At 36.2% G+C, this 20,823-nt stretch overlaps 2 protein-coding genes and 1 long non-coding RNA gene across 6 annotated transcripts in view; 1 reads left to right on the forward strand and 2 right to left on the reverse strand.

Moving 5' to 3' along the window:
• Positions 1-19,988, forward strand: part of Rap1 (RAS oncogene family member Rap1) — a 74,088-nt gene extending 54,100 nt beyond the window's left edge. For 2 of the 4 annotated variants that reach the window (XM_072015122.1, XM_072015123.1), the window contains 3 exons: positions 11,058-11,338; positions 12,348-12,629; positions 15,524-19,988. In XM_072015122.1, the coding sequence (XP_071871223.1) occupies positions 11,156-11,338; positions 12,348-12,629; positions 15,524-15,613 (555 nt within the window). In that variant the 5' untranslated portion in view covers positions 11,058-11,155 and the 3' untranslated portion in view covers positions 15,614-19,988. The remainder of the gene's footprint in view (positions 1-11,057; positions 11,339-12,347; positions 12,630-15,523) is intronic. The other 2 variants (XM_072015124.1, XM_072015120.1) reach the window with 1 other exon arrangement.
• Positions 4,436-6,181, reverse strand: LOC139993417 (uncharacterized). The gene is made up of 2 exons (XR_011801376.1): positions 5,266-6,181; positions 4,436-4,664 (listed from the first exon to the last, which is right to left on the reverse strand). It is a non-coding gene; the product is annotated as an uncharacterized lncRNA (long non-coding RNA).
• LOC139993844 (fatty acyl-CoA hydrolase precursor, medium chain) lies at positions 15,524-20,325 on the reverse strand. Its single transcript, XM_074112027.1, has 3 exons — positions 20,133-20,325; positions 19,592-19,832; positions 15,524-18,540 (listed from the first exon to the last, which is right to left on the reverse strand). Exons 1-3 carry the CDS (start codon positions 20,323-20,325, stop codon positions 17,208-17,210), a joined length of 1,767 nt encoding a protein of 588 aa, XP_073968128.1. The 3' UTR covers positions 15,524-17,207.
• Positions 20,326-20,823: the final 498 nt, after the last annotated feature.

Raw genomic sequence — 20,823 nt, forward strand, 5'->3', positions numbered from 1 at the left:
GATAAACACGCGAGCGAATTTTGGATATTGAGAATAGAGGAAGGTTGTTGGTGTAATTTTAGCGATAATGTGACTCAAGAGGCAATTACACTTTGAGCTTTTAATGGATTTTATAGAAACTAACGTGCTCTACTGCAAGTTAGAGCGAGGTTTGACGAGAGAATTTAGGAAAATAGAAGATAGAAAACACATTAGACAAGTTTCGAAATTGAAAATGGAGGAAGGTTGTTGGTGTAATTTTAGCGATAAATGTGACTTAACAGGGCAATTACACTTTGAGTTTTTAAAGGATTTTATAGTAACTAAGGAGCTCTACTGCAAGTTAGAGCAAAGTTGGATAAAAGAATTTGGGAAAATGGAAAATCAAAGGCACACTAGTCAAGTTTTGAAACTGAGAATGGAGGAAGGTTGTTGGTGTAATTTTAGCGATATATGTGACTTAACAGGGCAATTACACTTTAAGTTTTTAAAGGATTTTATAGAAACTAAGGAGCTCTACTGCAAGTTAGAGCAAAGTTGGATAAAAGAATTTGGGAAAACGGAAAATCGAAGACACACTAGTCAAGTTTTGAAACTGAGAATGGAGGAAGGTTGTTGGTGTAATTTTAGCGATAAGTGTGACTTAACAGGGCAATTACACTTTGAGTTTTTAAAGGATTTTATAGAAACTGGAGGTGCTCTACTGCAAGTTAGAGCAAAGTTGGATAAAAGAATTTGAGAAAATGGAAAATCGAAGACACACTAGTCAAGTTTCGAAACTTCACATTGGATTAATTTTCTTTTTAGGCAGATTTAAGGTATATTTGTGATAGAGGACCATTTAGTTTCGATTTCAGTTAAGTATAAAATTGAATTTAGTTGGTCTTTCGTTTTAGGAAAATTCAAGGTGTTCTTGTTGTGATAAGGAAACTTTCAGCTTAGGCTTGGATTAGGTTAGGTTGTTTTTCTTTTAGAAAACTCTAAAGTGTGTTCTTGTTGTGATAAGGAAACTTTCAGTCGAGATCTCCTTAATATAGAATGTTCTCTTTGTGATATAGGAAAGCAGACTACATTTGTAATTTAGATTTTGTATAATGACACAAATTTAGAAATCTCCTAATTATTCGGTAAATCCAGTTTTCCATCGCTCGAAACTTCCACTATTCTTGAAATATATTTTCTTTTCTAAAAAATAGAAAATTCACAAATTCTTTAGTTTTACACCTCTACAACTTCAGCTTTATACCTCTCGAAGCCCTAATTATTAATTTTTCCAAAAAAAAATCTCTAAAATTCACATTCTCCCAGCAAACAAAAGCTTCGCAAAAATTGTTCAGTTTGATCAATGCATAGCACCAACTTTCTATAAATATCAACTTTAAATATCAACAGAATCTTTAGAATCCACATTTTTCCCAACAAACAGAAGCTTCCACATCGTTCAGTTTCCCAGTGTATAAGTCCAACCTTTTATTTATAACTTAAAACAAAAAAGTTACCTAAAATTTCAACAGAATCAGCAAAATCTATATTTTTACAAAAAAATACAAATTTTTTCAATTTGTATAAATTCAGCTTTCTATCTCGCTTTAAACTGAAAAAGAAAGATGGAGCTCTCGCGTCCAACCAACTTTGTCATTCATGAGATAGAAAAGGGACCACTGCTTGGACGACACCTTCCTTTTTTCAGTAGAAACACGTGTCTCTATATCGCGTATCCTGTGCATTAATTCTGAACCGAAACAGGGTTAATTGCAGTCCACGAGCCATCAAGTATACAGTCATGAAATTCTTGACCTGCATGCATAAAATCGCTTTGATCAGGAATTCGAAGAAGCTGGACATCCCAGCCACTGTGCTACGAATCTCTGGTTGCTCGCGTCTCTTGCTTCCCTTGCTTCCTCCGTTTCTCTTTCTCCGAAATTCAGAATTATTCATTGAATATCTGGATCGTTCAGGTATTGCTCGAGTATCCTTGCTATCTCACGGATGAACATGGAATCTTTAGACAACATTGCGTAGTTTCTAATTTCATTGTCAGTCTTGTACATGATCTTATCGAAAATTGAATTATTCAAATTCTGCTTCTTGCATTGTATCGTAACTCGAGTATCTCTTTTTTGAATTCATCATCTCAGAATATTTTTATGTAATATTTATGGAATTTCAGGAACGATTTTGGAGTATTTAAATACCATAGTGTGCTTTAAATTTCATTGTTAGTCTTATACATGATCTTATCGAAAATTGAATTATTCAAATTGTTGTTCTTACATTGTATCACCATTGGAGTATTTTTTTTTTTAATTGATCATCTCAGAATATTTTTCAGTAACATTCAAGGAATTTCAGGAACGATTTTGGAGTATTTAAATACCATAGTATCCTTTAAATTTCATTGTTAGTCTTGTACATGATCTTATCGAAAAATTGAATTATTCAAATTGTTGTTTTTACATTGTATCGTAACTGGTGTATCTCTTTTTTGAATTGATCATCTCAGAATATTTTTCAGTAATATTTATGGAATTTCAGGAACGATTTTGGAGTATTTAAATACCATAGTATCCTTTAAATTTCATTGTTAGTCTTGTACATGATCTTATCGAAAAATTGAATTATTCAAATTGTTGTTTTTACATTGTATCGTAACTGGTGTATCTCTTTTTTGAATTGATCATCTCAGAATATTTTTCAGTAATATTCAAGGAATTTCAGGAACGATTTTGGAGTATTTAAATACCATAGTGTGCTTTAAATTTCATTGTCAGTCTTGTACATGATCTTATCGAAAATTGAATTATTCAAATTGTTGTTCTTACATTGTATCACCATTGGAGTATTCTTTTTTTTAATTGATCATCTCAGAATATTTTTTAGTAATATTCAAGGAATTTCAGGAACGATTTTGGAGTATTTAAATACCATAGTGTGCTTTAAATTTCATTGTCAGTCTTGTACATGATCTTATCGAAAATTGAATTATTCAAATTGTTGTTCTTACATTGTATCATGATTCGAGTATCTCTTTTTTGAATTAATCATCTCAGAATATTTTTCAGTAATATTTAAAGAATTTCAAGAATGAGCATGAAATTTTCAAGATTGATCGCGTGATCTCTAGTTTTCTTGGAATGATTTTATCGTATTAATATTATTATTTGAGGATTTCAATTCAATTGGTCATCATCGATTACGTTAGAATCTCTACTGTACTGTATTTCGAAATTTTTTTACTATCATCCTATTTCGATTCTATTGAAATTCAAACAGATATACTCAAATACCGCAAACCTATTAAATCTCAAGTACTGAAATATTTAGAATCTATTAAATACGAATATTTTACGAATTTCACTGTCTCCGTATTTCGAGTTATTATTTTCTGTATTCAGCCATCCATCCTCTTATTATTTCAACTCTATATCGCCATACGAATATCAAATATTCCACTTCCATTGGATCCGCAATATTTTACTACTCCGCCACAACCACATTCCAACTGTATTTCAATTCTATATCAATTCCAATATTTCATTCCAGCCAACCCCATTCCTACACACTTCACTTGCACAACAACCGAAATCCCCCATTAGTAGCCTAACTTTCCCCCTATTTCCTCGTACATCCTCGTGTCCCTGCACACCTTCACACGCCATCATTCTCAATACAACCACCTAAAATTACCTAGGAAACCGTTTCGAATATTAAATTATTCTACCAGTCTCCTCCCGTTTCCATCATTTCCATCGCCCTTCCATTTCGCTTTAAAACCACCGAACTAAAGCAGAAGAATCGAAAATATTCAAGCGAAGACTCTATACATCGGCTCGCCAAAGCGAGCCTCATCTTACGCTTATCATCGAGCATTTTTATTTTCATATCGCGCGCGTTACACGTAGACGGTGCACTTCTGTGCGTTCGCGGGAAATTTAAAAATTCAGAGATGCGTATAGAGTACGCGTAATACACAAGAACATAGAGAATACGTAAATACATTTGGTACAAGTAAATGGTATTCTAAGTATTTGTTGTTGTTTCTGTATTTAGATGTAGGATCATAATAGCTATTATTTTATTCTTTGGATAAATCTATCACATCACACCGTTCTGAGCTGAAAAACCTTTATTGCAGTTTCTTACATGAACTAGGGATAAAAACAAAAGGACGTCTTAAACCTATCGATTAAATCTATCGATTGTATCTAGAACTATCTTCTAGTTACTATTTATTGTAACTAGCGCGTCTGCATATAGATGGCGAGCACGAACTCACGTTGTCATTTTCGACAGTATCTAAGTATACTATAATGGTATATATAGCGAGTAGATAGCAAGCAGAAGCTTGGATTGCGTTTCTCCCAATTCTGTTGATAGGATTATGAATTTGCGTGAATAACCGCGAAATATAATTTTTTTTTTATCGAAGTACTTCGAGGGATGTGAAAGGACGACATTTTACGAGATGAATTTATATTTAATAAGAGCAACGAATAAATATGTGAGCATATGAGTTGTACGTGACACGCTTTGGCAAAAGGAAGTTAGCACAACAAAATGACTTCTCGAGATGCGATGTTTTTGAAGTTAGATATATGTACTGTCTGGCGGAGCTGTCCGTATCGTTCCCAGCTGTTTTAGGATCTGAAGAAGAAAATGATGAAAGAAAACAGTCTTGTTACTCTCTAAAAAAAAAACAAAAAATAATTGTTTCTCTCATTTTTTAAAAATGTTTTGAAATTTTTATTCATTTTTAATACATATACATGTACTATACCGATATTATAATACGTGATTCTAATTGTGAATTGCGAGGTCAATAATTCTATGAAATTGAATTTAGCCTCGCTACGAATAGAAATTTTGCCTGTAAAAAAAGGACGAAAAATCCGGGAAGCACTTTCTTGCAGCTCAATCTCTTTTTAGTAGACTACGTTACGTATGTCATGAGATAAATTACTCTTACCGATATGGTAACAAACTTGTAGTACTATAATAACAATAAGAAAGACAACAACAATAATAATACTTTATTACTCAGTCCATACATAAAACATGTGTTTGGAAACAATATCACTTATCGCAAACTTTCCTTAACCTCTGCATGGCCGGTTGGCTTATCGCGTTCAAGTTAACCTAACCTATACTCTTCGCCTAACCTTTAAATCGAACAATCTCAACTTGTAACTTAAAACTTAAAACTCGGAATCGTATTAACAATCTTTCGGTATAAAATTCATAGTGTGTCAATTTAATAGAAAAGTTATGGTAAAATTCATACCGTACCGATCCCGTACGAAGGTTATTGAAGTTTATAGTCTATCAATTTTAAATCTTCTCTGATCCGCCTCTGTATGTACCGAAGCAAATATTTGAAAATTTAGCGTAGCACGCTACGGCTTGTATCGTCTTAGATTACAACTTTTACAAATAAAATCGTTCACCTCGTGCAAGCTCCCTGCTTCGATAGAATCGGTGCAACTACCGACACTTGGCGCCCAAACCCCCTAGATTCTAGTGTCTGGAAGTAGCCAAGCAAACGCTTAACCCCACTGCTAGGGTCGTCGGTGTTTTCGTGGAGGGTCGGATTTAACTGGAAACACGGTTGCATTTTCTCACAGACACTCGAGTCTCGTTATACCCGGCGAAAATATATATATTAGCGCTCGTTAGCGTGCAAACACGGGGTGAAATGCAGATGGAGGGGAAATTATGGATCGTACGGGGGGTTAGTTTAATGACGGCTGGTGCTTCGATGTATGACGAATTTATTCAACCGAACTTTCTGCGATTTTGACCGATGTGGATGGGTAATGTTTACAGAACTTGTTCTTTTTCTCTCTCTCTCTTTTTTTTTTTTTCGTTTTTTGTTTATCTGATACCAGAGTTTGATGATGCATCGTACGTTCCGAAGCGTGGAACGTCGTTAGTTGGTTGTTAGCCGCGCGCAGAGTGACTACAGAGTCTGGATAGCTGGAGAATTTTAAAAACGAACATCGATGAAATTGTTGGCTATTCTGTCGGGAGAAATCATACGGCGCGTTTTTTAATTGGACGGCTTTTGCTTGATTGAGAGTTTGTTGAAATGTATCTAACGAAGTTATTATTTACTGTTATCACTGCTCGTTTGCTTTTACCGGTCTATCGTTTAGCCCCCTTCGATTTCTATATTCTAACCTTACTTTTGTCTCGACCAAGAGATAGCCTGCTAGGGACTTTTGCGGAAGGAGCTCCTTGGATGTATCTAAAAAGATTTTTATTGTTTAAGAGAACTTCAAATTAGACCGTAGTTTATAAATGTACATGAAAAACGTACAAACAGTTTGTTCTTTTTATACGTAGTTTGCTACACTATACACTTTGCAGTGTCTGTTGAGTAGAACGTGAGAATCGATGGAATGTGACGTAAGATTCTGTGGAAGCCGAGATGTTGCTCGCGAATCTCGTAGTATGTACATATATTGAAAGAAACGCGGGTAGCGTAAGCGTGTCCCATTCATAAACCTAAAATCAATGACGGATTGGTAGAAAGAAATTCGTGGCCTGTGATTGGACGCGTACGGTCGCCATGATGGTATCGTTGGCCAATCCTCGCGTTCGCCTCGTTTTCCACAGCTCGTGCACTCGTGGCCGACTCACTTTTTCTCTCTTTATTTCCTTTTTTCCCGGCTTCTTTGTCTCTCCTCTCTGCTTTTGTTCTCCTATCTCCTTGACTCCCTTCTCTCGCTGCCGTTTAGTTTTTTACGAGTTCTTTTTTCACCCCGAAGCGTGTATTTTCCTTAATTCCTTCTCTTTATGATTTCCCCTACATTCTATCCAATATCCTCCAGATTTGTCCTCGATTCCTCCGCCTTATCTTTGACCTTCCCTTTACTCCATTTTCATTTACTTCAGTTGGCTTCCATAGTATCGTCTGTTTTGGATTCTTTCTGCGGTTTAGTTTGCTTTGAAAAGCTCGTACAGGATCCATTTAATTCCGGTTACATTTTGGCATCTTTGGTAACTGCTATCGTTATTATCGACTTTATCCTATGACCTTTTTGCACTGAAATGTAACCGTTTATAGTTTTATCTACTACTAGGAAGAAAAAGTTAATCGAAATTGGTCCAAGCCTGGCTTAAGCTCCGCTCAAATCTAACATGAAACTAATTTAAAAAGTACTCGATGTCTGATCCAAACTTGATCTCAAGCCTGATTCAAACCTAACCTAAGCCTATCCAATCCCATTCTAAAACTAATTAAGAATTAATTAGTATTCGATCTAAACTTAATCCAGTTTTAATACAGATTAATCTACGCCTGATCGAAATCTAATCGAGCCTTAATCCAAATTAATTTAAGGCGTCCGATCCAAAGCTAACCTAAGTCAGTTCAGAGCTAAGCTGAAACTACTTTCAACTTAACCTATTCTTAGTCGAAATGAATGTAAGCCTAATATCTAACCTAACTCCATTGAAAATTATCCTAACTTTATCTGATCGCAATGTAAATTAATAAAAGTCTGATCCTAACCTAAGCGAATCCAAAGCTACCTCATAGCAACGACTATAATTCACGTCACTAAGAGTCGACACGAGTTGCGCGAGAAATTCGTTCAGCGAAAAAAATTCTCGTTTCTGAGACAGCATATGAAACGCGTTCCAATTCTCATTACGACGAGTCCCTAATGCTGCAATCCGGCGAGTTTGTCTAGTTTTTAAGACAAATGGCGCATTGCGTGCATCAGGCAGGCGCAGTGCGCTAGTTAAACAACCAGCCGACGAAACTTTTAAAGCCTACAGTCTCGACACATGAATTCCACCCGTGAATCTCTTCGATCGAATCGCGTTAAACGCCTCAAACCACGTGATTCTCCAACCGCGATCTGTAATCCCTAGCAACTGTTCTTTTTTAGGTTAACGCATCGTTCTTTGGTCATTTTAAAACGATCGACCGACTGATTCAAGACGCTCGACGATTACTCGATTACGAGTGAAGTTAATCACCATTTGAAATGTTCACAGGCGAAAATAGTTAACTCCACTTTGCGCGATCTTCTCATTTTTTAGTATAATTAATTTTTATTTCTAGCGTATATTACTATATTTAATAACAAAACACTTTTGATCGATCGATTTATCTTATATGATTTTACAGTTTGGTATAGCATTCTTTAAGGGCGGATTTCACTTGGATAAAATTGCCTCGAAAGGTCGGAAAGCAGAGAGTTCAATTTTCAAAATGATTTTTGTCTCATCGACCTTGGACGAATTTTAGCAACGCTATGAGCATTTGAAGATCCAACAAACGTTAAGATAGTTTCGTCCAGCTTTTCAAAACAAATATCCCACTGTGCGTTGAAGGGAATTTAAGGTCGGAGACAAGTTAACGTTGGGAATGGTAAATGTTGGGGATGGTTAACGCTGGACGAGATAAACTGAGGGTGGATAAACGTTGGGGGTGGTTAAGGTTTGAGAGAGATAAACGTTGCCAGTGATGAACATTGGGGGACGTTAAGGTTGCAGGAGATAAATGTTGGGTGTTGGTAGTAAACGTAGGCAGATGATGAACCTTGGCGATGTTCAAGGTTTGCAAGTTGAAAGCAAAAAAAAATTAACGTAAAAGTTATCGTTGCAGGAGGTAAATGTAGGTTACGGTAAACATTGGCAGTGGTAAAAATTGGGCGAGGTTAACGTAGGATGCTGATAAACACGGGAAATGATTACAGTTTGCAGGGTTGCAAGAGGTAAACGTTGAAAGTGATAAACATTAGGCGATGTTAACGTTGCAGGAGGTAAATGTAGGTTACGGTAAACTTTATCAGTGGTAAATATTGGGCGAGGTTAACGTAGGATGCTGATAAACGCTGAAAATGATTAAAGTTTGCTGGGTTGCAAGAGGTAAACGTTGAGAGTGATAAACATTAGGCGATGTTAACGTTGCAGGAGGTAAATGTAGGTTACGATAAACATTATCAGTGGTAAATATTGGGCGAGGTTAACGTAGGATGCTGATAAACACGGGAAATGATTAAAGTTTGCAGGGTTGCAAGAGGTAAACGTTGAAAGTGATAAACACTAGGCGATGTTAACGTTGCAGGAGGTAAATGTAGGTTACGGTAAACATTATCAGTGGTAAATATTGGGCGAGGTTAACGTAGGATGCTGATAAACGCTGAAAATGTTTAAGATATGCAGGTTTGCAAGAGGTAAACGTTGAGAGTGATAAACATTAGGCGATGTTAACGTTGCAGGAGGTAAATGTAGTTTCACGGTAAACTCAGTTAACGCACGTTAACGCAGGGCGAGGTAAACGTTGAAAATGCTTAGGATTTAGTACAGGTAAACGTCGAGGCTGATAAAAATTAGTGCAAGTTAACGTTCGAGGAGCCAAACGTCGCAGGTGGTAAATATGAACAGAGGTTAACGTACAGCGCGATAAACGTTGAGAATGATCAGGATGTGGGAGAGGTTAACGTACAAAGAGATAATCTCAAAGTGGTGGTAAAATTTTGAGCTGTCGAACATTGGTGACAGATTAACGTTGTAGGAAAATAACGTTATGAGAACGTTAACGTTGCAGAAGGTACAGTTGAGGAGATGTAAGTAAAAGCAACACACGCCTAATTAATTAACACTTTCTCAAATGGTCAACCGTGGAAACATTGCTGTTCTGTATGTATTTACGCAGTTTTTACAAATCACAGAGTTAGGAGAAGAGCACAAACGAAGACCAAAAACCAGAAGAATTAAATCCCCCGAAAGCTTGCGCGATATTTCTCACGTTTGTGTTCCACGTTTGGACAAACATGTGCCATTTCCGAAGAACGAAAAGGGAGGGACAATCGTAATTCGTATTAACGTCGCGAAAGGGAGAAAGCGAGAGAGGGAAAAAAAAGAAAGGGCGAGAATTAATTCAGCAGTGATTTACAACAACTATTACCATGCAGCGTAGAAAGGGGAAAGCGGACATTCGACGTTATATTGTTCCGTAGCTCTAGGAGAAAAGTGGGTAAACCCTGCGGCCAGGCCATCCTTCATTTACAAACAAAGGTGTAGGAAAAAGTTTTCCGAAGCGAAAACAATGGGATCACGGGAAAAGCACGCGACTCTCCATCCTTCTTTGCACCCTTTTCCCCTTTTCCTTCGCTGCTCGTGATCTGTCTCTGTCCTTCTCTTTTTTTTCTATCATCCGTCACAAACGAAATTTCCTAACCGCATCCCTGCAAAACCTTACGTTTCGTGCAGAAATTCAAAAAGTTTCACGGATCTAGTCGACCATTTTCTGATGTTAGAAATTGAATGTCAGATTTTGAAGGAAGTTTTCAAACAGACAGACAGACAGAGAGAGAGAGAGAGAGAGAGAGAGAGGGGAGGATTTTTCAACGGCTGATAATTTAGGATGGATTTATGAATTATTTACGTTACTTGATCTTTATTTTAGGTATTTTGTATGTTTCATTTTTTAATTCGTATTGTCGGCTCCGGGGCTGATCTCAATGGAGCGTAAATCAGAGTTTCGCAGTTTTGTAAGTTTCAAGAGCTCGACAATCCTCGAGTAAACTTTCAAGTATCTAAGAAACTAAGAAGATTATAAACAATTTTTAATTCCGAAACGATTTAAAACGAAGCAAATATCGGTTTCAGGCAGAAATATTAGAAATTTCCTTCTCTTTGTTAGGCACGGTGTTGTGCCTAACGAAATTTAATGCCCGCGCTATCGCAAGTCCCCGGTGTCTACATCGTCGTCGTTTAATAACGCACGTGCAGTTAACGCGATGTTAAAACCCTAAGAAAAAGAAAAAAAAAAGACATTTCTCACACTCGAAAATTTATATGTTTAAAAAGATGCCAAACTTAAAAAATGTAAGGAAATTTTAATAGAGAATTTATATTCCAGAAAAAGATGTTGCTACATCTTGAAAACCGAAGGAAGAATGAAACTTTATCGAGGAATTTGTATTTCATTAAATTTTATTTTTATTTCATTATAATTTTATTAAAAAATTGCTATGAAAAAAAAAAATAACAAGTTTAAGAAATAAAAGAAAAGAGATCGCGAAAGGGTAAGGGAAGTAAAAGTGTGCTTTTGTCACCAGCAGGTCTGGTCTAACTGAAAGCAAAGAGGAGCAAAACGTGGCGGATTCGGTGACCCCTCGGCTGTGACCAGAGGCGCACAGAGAATTAGGGCAAGGAAATGCGTGAATATAAAATAGTGGTGTTGGGCAGTGGAGGTGTAGGCAAGTCCGCCCTCACTGTCCAGTTCGTACAAGGAATCTTCGTGGAGAAGTACGATCCGACGATCGAGGACAGCTACCGCAAACAGGTCGAGGTCGACGGTCAACAATGTATGTTAGAAATCCTAGACACAGCTGGAACGGTGAGTTTTTCTTTTTCCCCTTTGATATACGCATTATATCTTTTCTTCTTTGCTTTATTATTTCAACTCTTTATTCTATTCACTGTTCTACTAGTAAAATGTAGAACAGACGTTACGTTATTTAGGATGATATTTTATTAACTTCTTTATATTTGATGTTGTGTATATTCTGGTCATAAAGAAACGTACAAAAGAATAGCGTTTTTAAAGATCATTTTTAAGGTGTTTTTTTTTTTTTTCTATTAATTCTTTTATATTTGATGTTAAGTTTTGTATACACAACATTGTACTGTGGCAAATTATTATATCACATTTATCAGGTAATTGACAGACAATTGCATTTGGTTCTGGTGAGCTTTGAAGTAGATGTTTATTGATAATAATAAGAACAGTGATAGAAAAATATGTTTGCCATAGTCTGAGAAGAAGTCAGAATGGTAAATGAAATTTAAGTTTCATAATTTGTCTATCATAAGTAGGTATAATAAATAGTAATACACAGAATCAAAGCAAGTAAAATGTGTATCTCTCTCAAAAGGAATATTGCAATGGTACAATATGTATTGTATAACTTGTTACTAATGCCATAAGAAATGCTAAAGCTATGCTAACACCAAGTGAATTTCCATAGAAAATTCAACATGTTGTTTCAACTAGTTTCAACAACAATTCAACAACTAGTTGACTCCAACATTTTCTTCTCACTTGTCATATAATATCTTTTCAATTTTATTATTCAATATATATTATAAAAAATATATATATATATATGTTTTTTATATTTTTCTTTTCGTCGTTGAAATTTTTCCCATCTGTAAAACCGTTTCCGAGTTACCCTTTAAGGTAACCAATTTCTGAAGGACGACTTTTACCCCTAAACTAAAAAGAGATACTCGTCTGTTGTATTCGATAGTTGTCGAAGCCAGCGTGGTTTCATCCAAATCGGAGCCAGACGCTTGCTCGTGGGACAAAGGAGCCATAAATTGACAGAGTTCTCTTCTTTCGACAGGAACAATTCACAGCCATGAGGGACCTTTACATGAAAAACGGCCAAGGATTCGTGTTAGTGTACTCGATAACGGCACAGTCGACGTTCAACGACCTGCAGGACCTCAGGGAGCAAATCCTGCGAGTGAAGGACACAGATGACGTGCCGATGGTACTGGTAGGCAACAAGTGTGACTTGGAGGACGAAAGGGTAGTGGGCAAAGACCAGGGCGTCAACCTTGCCCGGCAATTTAACTGCGCCTTCATGGAGACCTCTGCCAAAGCCAAAATTAATGTTAACGATGTGAGTAGTAGGTTTTACAGAGGCCATCTTCTGCACACCAGCCTCTTTTCCCAGCCTCTGCGGATTTTTATCCATTTTTATGAGAAATATAGACGTCCAGAAATGCACACAATGTGTATGATATGTATAAATATGAATTCGCATAAATATCCGCTGTCTAGCTTTGGTTCTCAAAATGTCCATTGGTTCTTGAGAGACAGAGGATTGGATGAGAGTAGCACGAAGATTATGTAGGAAGAATAATCGCTTGTAATTTCCTGAGGTACTTTGCCTAGAGAAGTGCAACTATCAGTAGTCTAATGAGTCTTTGATATCTGTTTCTGTTATTGCCACGGATATTTAGAAGCTTCCAATTTCAACACCTTCTAATCAACAGCTTCCAATTTTGCTTGCTCAGCCTTGTAACAAAAGAGAGACTATAGTCGCAGGTAAAATTGGACTTTGATGTAAAAAATGTAAAACTGGCTCTCCTTTATATTTTTATATTTTCCCTTAATCCATGCTGTAAATATGAAATTGGATATTATAAGGCAAGGGATTAGATCAGATTTCTAGTAAACAAAATTAGACTAAAATATTCAGTTAGAGAAGAATTTATGAGAAACTTGAAGGATTCAGTCCTTATTCAGTCCTTATCAAATATATTTCACCCATATAGCATGGAACTTGATAGTAGATGAAACTTGCAGATTCGAATGAACTATAGCTAAGAGGATCATGATATGGAATGATCTATTGAGAGTGCGTGTGCAAGCTGTGCAAAGTTGTAGCTGGAGGAAGGCGAATAAGGAGGAACGTTGTTACGAAATAACAGTAGCGTTGCCACCGAGAACAGGCCATTGTTGGTTTTTAATTAATACCACCAGTGTGGGAGTTCAAGACCGTTACGAAGGCTGAGATATTCTAATTGAACGTGGGAACGTAATCGCCTAGGTGTGGGAGTATGATTCGCACGTCGCTGTTCACCACAGTTTGTATGGTGTGACTTGCAGTTCACGATCATCCTTCAAATAGATCAGAAGAAGAATAAAGATAGCAAGAATCGTTGGAGCATCCTAATGTTTCCATCATCCTAATTCACCCCATTATAGACTAAGCAGTGAAATAATAGGCAAATGGTGCTTTAACGATATTCTGATAAAAGTGAACGATAGAGTGAAGCCATAAGATTAATCAAGTCTGAAATACTGATGAGGCGTTGGAGACTTGCCAAAACTATCGTCAGTTCAGAGCTGTTCTTCCTTTGCAGCTGTAGATTAATTTTTAATGGTGCAATAATTATTATGCGATAGTAAACAAAATATATATAATTAGATATTATAATGTAATTTTAACGAATGGTCGTGAATAGAATATTACTTCAAATACCAATTAATAATCAACTTATAAATGACGTTTGCAATCTGAAATTTAAGAAGTTTCCATTTTAAGTCTTCTTCAGACTGGTAGTCCTAATTGTGATTATAATAAAAAGTCAAATAAAGTCAGTCGTGCGCAGATCAGAAAGAAAAATGATTTTCACAACTTGAAAAGAATGAACGAAAGAGGAAATAGCGATGAAACGGATACTAAACAAATCTCCTTGGAATATCCTTTCACAGCCACAATGCCAGACAGATGGAATTTATTAATATAAATTATAGAAAGAAAATTGCAAACTTGAGTTAACGTGATATTGGATCCTCAATTGTAATTTCATCTTTAAGAAATATGATCTAATTTCATCTTTAAGAAATTACACTTTCCCTCTATGTGAAAAATCTTAAAGGTGTTTTACTGAAATTTTATTCTACTGGATCCTGTGCACTTGTTTGAAAATTATTTTACAATGTGAAAGCTTGAAACGCAGATATTTAGCGATAACAATGATTATTTTTCTCGACGGATGTGTCTCTCCATTCGTCTCCCCTTGAAAACACTCTGTTGAGACAGGTTTCTAAAGATTTCACGGTGAACTGTACTTCAGTTCACTTCTGAATAACTTCTCCTCCCCTGAGAATTCATCTCCTTTGCTATGTTTGATTACTTTCGTTATTTCGTTGGTCGGGAACTGCAATTCACTTGTATAATTGAAGTATAATAATCCTTTTAATTCTTTTCTGAATACAGACTGTATTATGCGTGTTGTGTGTATGATTCTATTTATTATCTAAAAGCGTAAAAGCGTGATCAGATGATAAGGAGAAAATGAAACTGAAGATGCGAAAGAGCGTAGACAAGGAATTAATTAAATTTTTATAGATTAGTTTAAATAAATTTTTATTTACATCTATCTGTATCAACTTGGATAGAGAATTCCATTTTTCGCCAAACTTCCACACATAGACACGCCTGAAGTATTTTCATTTTACACTTCTGCCAGCAATGTTAGGTTTACTAACTTTGGCTCAATAGGAATAAAGTTCTTTTTTCGTCGAAACAGCTAATTGTTTGTACTATCACAGCTAAAGTGGAGATAAGTTCTATCTCATTAGTAGATAGCAACTTTGCAAACTGTAAAGCAGTAATACAAATACTTTCTGTGAAATAATTGCTTTGGAGAAATCTCATTCATACATGTCCACATGCTAGTTCCTATTCTTTCCCTCTGAGACTTATGAAACCTAACTTTATCGAGTTGCTGTAAGGATTTCCTTTTCTACCTTCAGATTGCTTCCCTTTCTATAATAAATTAAATAGAAATATTTCAATTTCTAGAGTTTTATCTTTGGATATGGCTTTTTTCCTTCTAGCAGAATAAGCAAACAGATTTCAATCTTAACTTGTAGCATTGGGTTATTCCTAATTTTAATGTTGAATATTACTGTTGGAAATTTTGAAATTCCATTCCTGTGATGACACAAAATCTCTCACGATGAGACTCATCGACTAACTGAATCCTATTTTTGTTGCAGATCTTCTATGACCTGGTGCGACAAATCAACAAAAAGTCCCCAGAGAAGAAGATGAAGCAAAAAAAGAAATCGCTGTGCCTACTTCTGTAAGGTAGATCTAGCAGAAGCCCATACTCTCCTGCATGAAACAAATTCACAGAAATACTAAAGGGACAAAAAATCAACCAGCAACAACCAGCAACAAATCCGGACACAACCAGCGGATGATACAGGGGTTCAGGCGATCACTGAATAAAACTAAAGCTAGTTGACAAGGAGGGGGCTGACGGAATCACAATAAATAGAAGAAAAAAGGGACAAGAAACGGGGAACACGCAAGAAGGAGACGTAGAACACCAAGAAGAAGAAGAAGAAGAAAAAAATAAATGAAGGAGATGACAATGAGAGATAGGGGCAAGAAAGAAAGTGTGGAAGATGGAGAGCGTGGAGAAGGAAGTTGAAGAGAATAAAACAGAGATAAAGGGGGAAATATAAGCAGGGAGTAAAAAATAACAAAAAAAGAAACTAATAATGTTGTACATACGTTGGTCCCGGGGTGGTTCGTGTGCACGCGCAAACAAAGAGGCGCACAAAGAGTTTTTTAGTGTTAACGAGACCCCGTGACGTCGGTTATCATTATAGTAGGAGTTTTGCATTAATGAATAAACAAGAAGAAAAAGAAAGGAAGAGAGAAGACAGAAGAACACAAGTGGGGATGAATAAAAGAAATATGATTAATTAATGATAGTATATAAATATATATATATATATATATATATTTAGGAGAAAAGGATGAAAAAAAAAAAGAAAAGTGTTTGGATGTGCGCGTGCGCAGGCCACACTGGCCTCCCCATGCATCGTTCGCCGCGCACTTCTCTCTTTTTATATATATATATATAATATAATAATTATACATAGACAGTACACATACACACAATAAAGAGAAAAAGAACACAGACAGACAGAGACACACACACGAATGATTATTATTACTATTATTATTATTATTAATTATTATCGAAGCATCAAAATATTCATAAGTTATATCAACCGTTTGTTTCTCGAACAATATATGTTTTTTCTATATCTCTCCGTATTAAAGCAAATAATAAAAAATCTCTCAGTGAATGTTAAGAAAAAGATAAAAAACGAAAACAAAGAAAACAAGCCCAGGCTCTCTGGTTCTCCTCCTCATTGCTACAACCTGATCTGTTTCTTCCCTTCTTTTTTTTTTATACGATCGTGTAAGTTTCATATATATATATATATTTAATCCGTTTAAAATTTGATTTTGTTTCGTAATAAATATTGTTCGAAGCGTAAAAATCGTTAGACTGGAAAACTTTCTGCGAACATACACCACTTTGCCTTCTCAACCTTTCTTTAATGTCCTAAGCATTTTCGTTGTCCTTACGACCAAACTAAATTTATTACACCTTTACGTAAAATGCTAAACGATGCTCGTAATGCATCGGCGTTTCGCATTTAGGTCTGTTTTTATGCAACCATCGCGTGCGTTATAAAAACACAAGCCATAATGCGGCCGACCGAGCACAAAATGGAATTAATTGAACGAAGAACAGACTATATTACACGATTCATCTATGAAGAAGATAATACAAACCAGGACGCTCTAAACTCATCAACGTTTGTATAGAAGAGGCTGCATCGTACGCATGCAAAGGAAACCTAAATAATTCATCGACTACAATTCCAAGTACCAGAACATCGTGACAACAGCGAACCCACTTAAAACAACTCCATAAGAAGCTTCTCTCCATGCAGTGGAGTGACTGGTCATGTTGCAACAATTATTCATCGTCTCTTTAAGAATCATCGGATAATATTCGTTCCAGAAAGCCAGTGCTTTGTAATCGATAACATTGGAATCGCTCATGTCGAGGTTTCTATCGATGATTAAGATTCCAGGATCTTCTTCGGTGTACGATTCCCATTTAACAATTCCTGGATTGCCATTCTTGGCGAAATTACCCAGCATCCCCATTACTACCTCGGCCATTTTCTTGTCGGCGAAATTCCATTGAACAGGGCTGTTAGTCATTTGGGGAAGTCCCCAGAAAAATGGAAGCTCGAACATGTGAGGAACCCCGGCCCATTCAGGCACATCCTTGATGACAGACTGAGTCTTGGGCCTGTAGTCAAACCTGTAAACATACGCCAACTTTTCCTTGGACACCTTACCAGCCAACAGAGTGAGCCCAGCTGCGTATTTCTTCTCCGTTTGCAGATCCAAGTACCTGTCCCGAAGGTTACCTTGATCCTTGCTCGGCGGATGAGGCTTGTAAAAGAACAGCACCGCCTCGGCGACCATTTCTGGTTTCAGTTCGCAGGTACTGTTATCTTCCTGGACCAATGATACGAACTCGTCAGTGATCATCATCTCGAAATTTCTATAAGAAAGCTTTCCATCCAAGTCCCCCTTATCTAGGGACTCTATATAGGCCAACGCCTGTTCATTATTGGTGTAACCGACGATTAAAGGAACGGAGTTCAAAGTGCCACTGTCTAATATGTCTTTTGGATGCATAGGTAAAAACGGTTCCGTGGAGTTGTTTGTCTCGTAGTCAACGATGGGACCCCAGGTCTCGATAGAGGAAGTTAGATCGACCAAGGCGGTCACGTTTACTCGACGAAGACACTCCATCAGCGCTGACGTTGGTCGTCGATAACAACCAAACGTATCGGTGACGATGTCGACCACCGGTAATTCATTTTGAGGCGAGCCAACCGAGCTCACCGCGTCTCCGCTCATGGCGATGGCTTTGGAGAATTTACCTCTGCTCAGAGGACTCACCAGATGTAAACCCACACTTATAGCACCGGAGCTGTGGCCGTAGATCACCACGTTGTATGGAGAACCTCCGAAATGCTGGATCTTCTTCTGGATCCAATCCAGAGACGCTATCTGGTCGAACATCCCGTAATTCCCTGGAGCCTCCGAATCCATGGTCGTGAAGAAGCCCAGGATATTGAGACGATACGCCACAGTGATCACCATGATCTGAGGAGAAGATGATCGATTAGATCAGTTAGCGTGTTAGAATTAGAGATTCTAAAGAGTTTTTTCTTTGAGAAGTTGAGAGCGAGAGGCAATATTGTTAAACGGATAGACTAAGAATTTTCGAAGTTACATGTTCCTTCTTAGAGGGGTTAGGATCGTTTAACTGCGAGAAATTGCAGTCTGTATTTTCTGAACCAGTTTTCCCGTATTTTTTTTTCTTTCTTTTTTTTTTGTTCAACTTTCTGTAGATCAGATTTTTGAAGTAAAGAAAAGGAGCTTCGAAAGAGAGAGAGAGAGAGTGAGAGTGAGAGAAAGAAAGAGAGAGAGAGAGAGAGGTTAGGAATGTGTGGACGTTACGTTACGAATTAACCTATACGATTCATTCTGCTTTGAACAGTATGTTAGATAGGGAAATGTTTATAAGGTAGACTATTAATATTGTCTATATAAGATTTTCTATTATAACGTCGTTTTTACATTGCTTTGTAAGACTATAAATGAATTAGTAGTGGTTAGAAGTTCTTAACGATATAGTTAGATCACACAAGGTCCCTTGTATTACTGTATAATACATCGTTGTACGTTTCTATAACAATTTTTAAGAGTCGTTAAACGTGTTCCCCTCGATAACGAATTCCCGCGTTAAAAATAACATTTTCTGTGGCCGTTGTTCCTGGATTAGCATTCACAGCGTAACCTAACATATGCATCATGGATGAACCCGTTGGCCGGTGCGATTCCAAAGGTCGAATTTACCTTTGTATATCTAAAGCGCACGAAGAAACACCCTAATTTCCTTCGATTTTCTGTCGACTTTTAACATTCACTCTGATTGATTCGCAATCTGCGATTCTTTTCTACAATATGTACAGGATATAAGGTCAGAGCATCGCTTGCCAATCACAAGACGTCCTTCCAATGTAAAAATAATAAAACCTAGGCTTGTTAAAAAATAATATCTGAAAAAAATTGTAAAAAAGAACACACACACACACACACACACATTTAAATTTTCGTCCTATTTACAACTTAGTTTTCTATCCTTTATTGTTAGATAATTGAAACACCCTGTACATGTAATTTCATAATAATTGTTACATATGTTTATATGGTCATTTTTGAAATCCAGGTTATGTAGTGGATGAAATATTGTAATTTTGGAATTTTTAGAATCTAATATATTTGTTGAGTAACTCACTTTCTGTCTGCTGACGAAAATTGAGGCATTCCATATGGCTGGGGTGCCAGTGTTAAAATCACCACCATGAAACCACACCATCACTGGCCATCCATCGCTTGGTTTGTTCCCTACGAAAATTTAATTCCATATATATATATATATATAGTATAGAATATTTACACCGTAATATGATTTAATTATTTAAATGATATTGATCAACAATAGTGATTCGTATTTTGAAACTTCTGTATAATTTCAAATTAAAAGAACTTAATACGTTTCCCCATTCAATTATTTTTTTATCATAGACCATAGTTATTTTTATTGTTTGCTATTTTTTAAGGCAGAATTAAAATAGGGAATAGAGGAAGCAACAAATGTTAAAAATTTTATAGACGTCATTTTTTGGTTGAAATTCGAGGAGTTACTGAGGCTGCAGTCGTAAATTCCAAATACCGCAAAGAACACGTGCGTTCTCGCAAATATGCATCCGGTCAAACCGGTGAATCGATCGCGACAAAATTTGCATACCATCATGATGAGTACTGAACGCCTGAACCAAATTCCCAAAAATGAAAAACACTTTGATATTATTATTACTATTATCGTCATCATCCCCATCATTGTAAATTCAAAACTTAAAAAATCTTAGTAAAAGTATAAATGTTCGGAGATGCAAGGAGTTCAATGATTAGACAATAAATTAACGATAAATTCACGTAAAATACATATGTATACGGTAATAATGTTAGGGGTATGATTGAACATATTAAAAGTCTCCTTACTGAATTAATTAATAAAAATTTGATGAATATTGAAATACCCTACATAATGCTTAAAGAACAAATCATTGAACAAATTTATATCTTATAGATAATTTTGTTCTTCTAATTGAGAATTATGATAAATTTCCTAAATCAATATACCTTAGACTCTAAGCGAACGGTCCAGAAGATTCCAGAAGAGGTGCTGTATTATTTAAAACCAATATCCATAATGCATTCAATAATTATAAAATTAAATTATATTAAGTTGCTTAAATTAATAAGGTACATAAAAAGGTTAACTATAATAACTATAAAGATAAATTATAATAGATTTCCTATATCAATATATTCC

The sequence above is a fragment of the Bombus fervidus genome, chromosome 13 (genome assembly GCF_041682495.2).
Source record: "Bombus fervidus isolate BK054 chromosome 13, iyBomFerv1, whole genome shotgun sequence".
Taxonomy (NCBI): domain Eukaryota; kingdom Metazoa; phylum Arthropoda; class Insecta; order Hymenoptera; family Apidae; genus Bombus; species Bombus fervidus.

Bases quoted from the DNA above. Each gene is read 5' to 3' on its own strand.
- LOC139993844 (XM_074112027.1), bottom strand. From the start codon at position 20,325: ATGGGGATGATGACGATAATAGTAATAATAATATCAAAGTGTTTTTCA. The intron at 19,833-20,132 runs GTAACTCCTCGA...AAATTTTCGTAG, and splicing joins AATTTACGACTGCAGCCTCA to GGAACAAACCAAGCGATGGA. The intron at 18,541-19,591 runs GTGTTTCAATTA...CTGATCTAATCG, and splicing joins TATGAAATTACATGTACAGG to ATCATCTTCTCCTCAGATCA.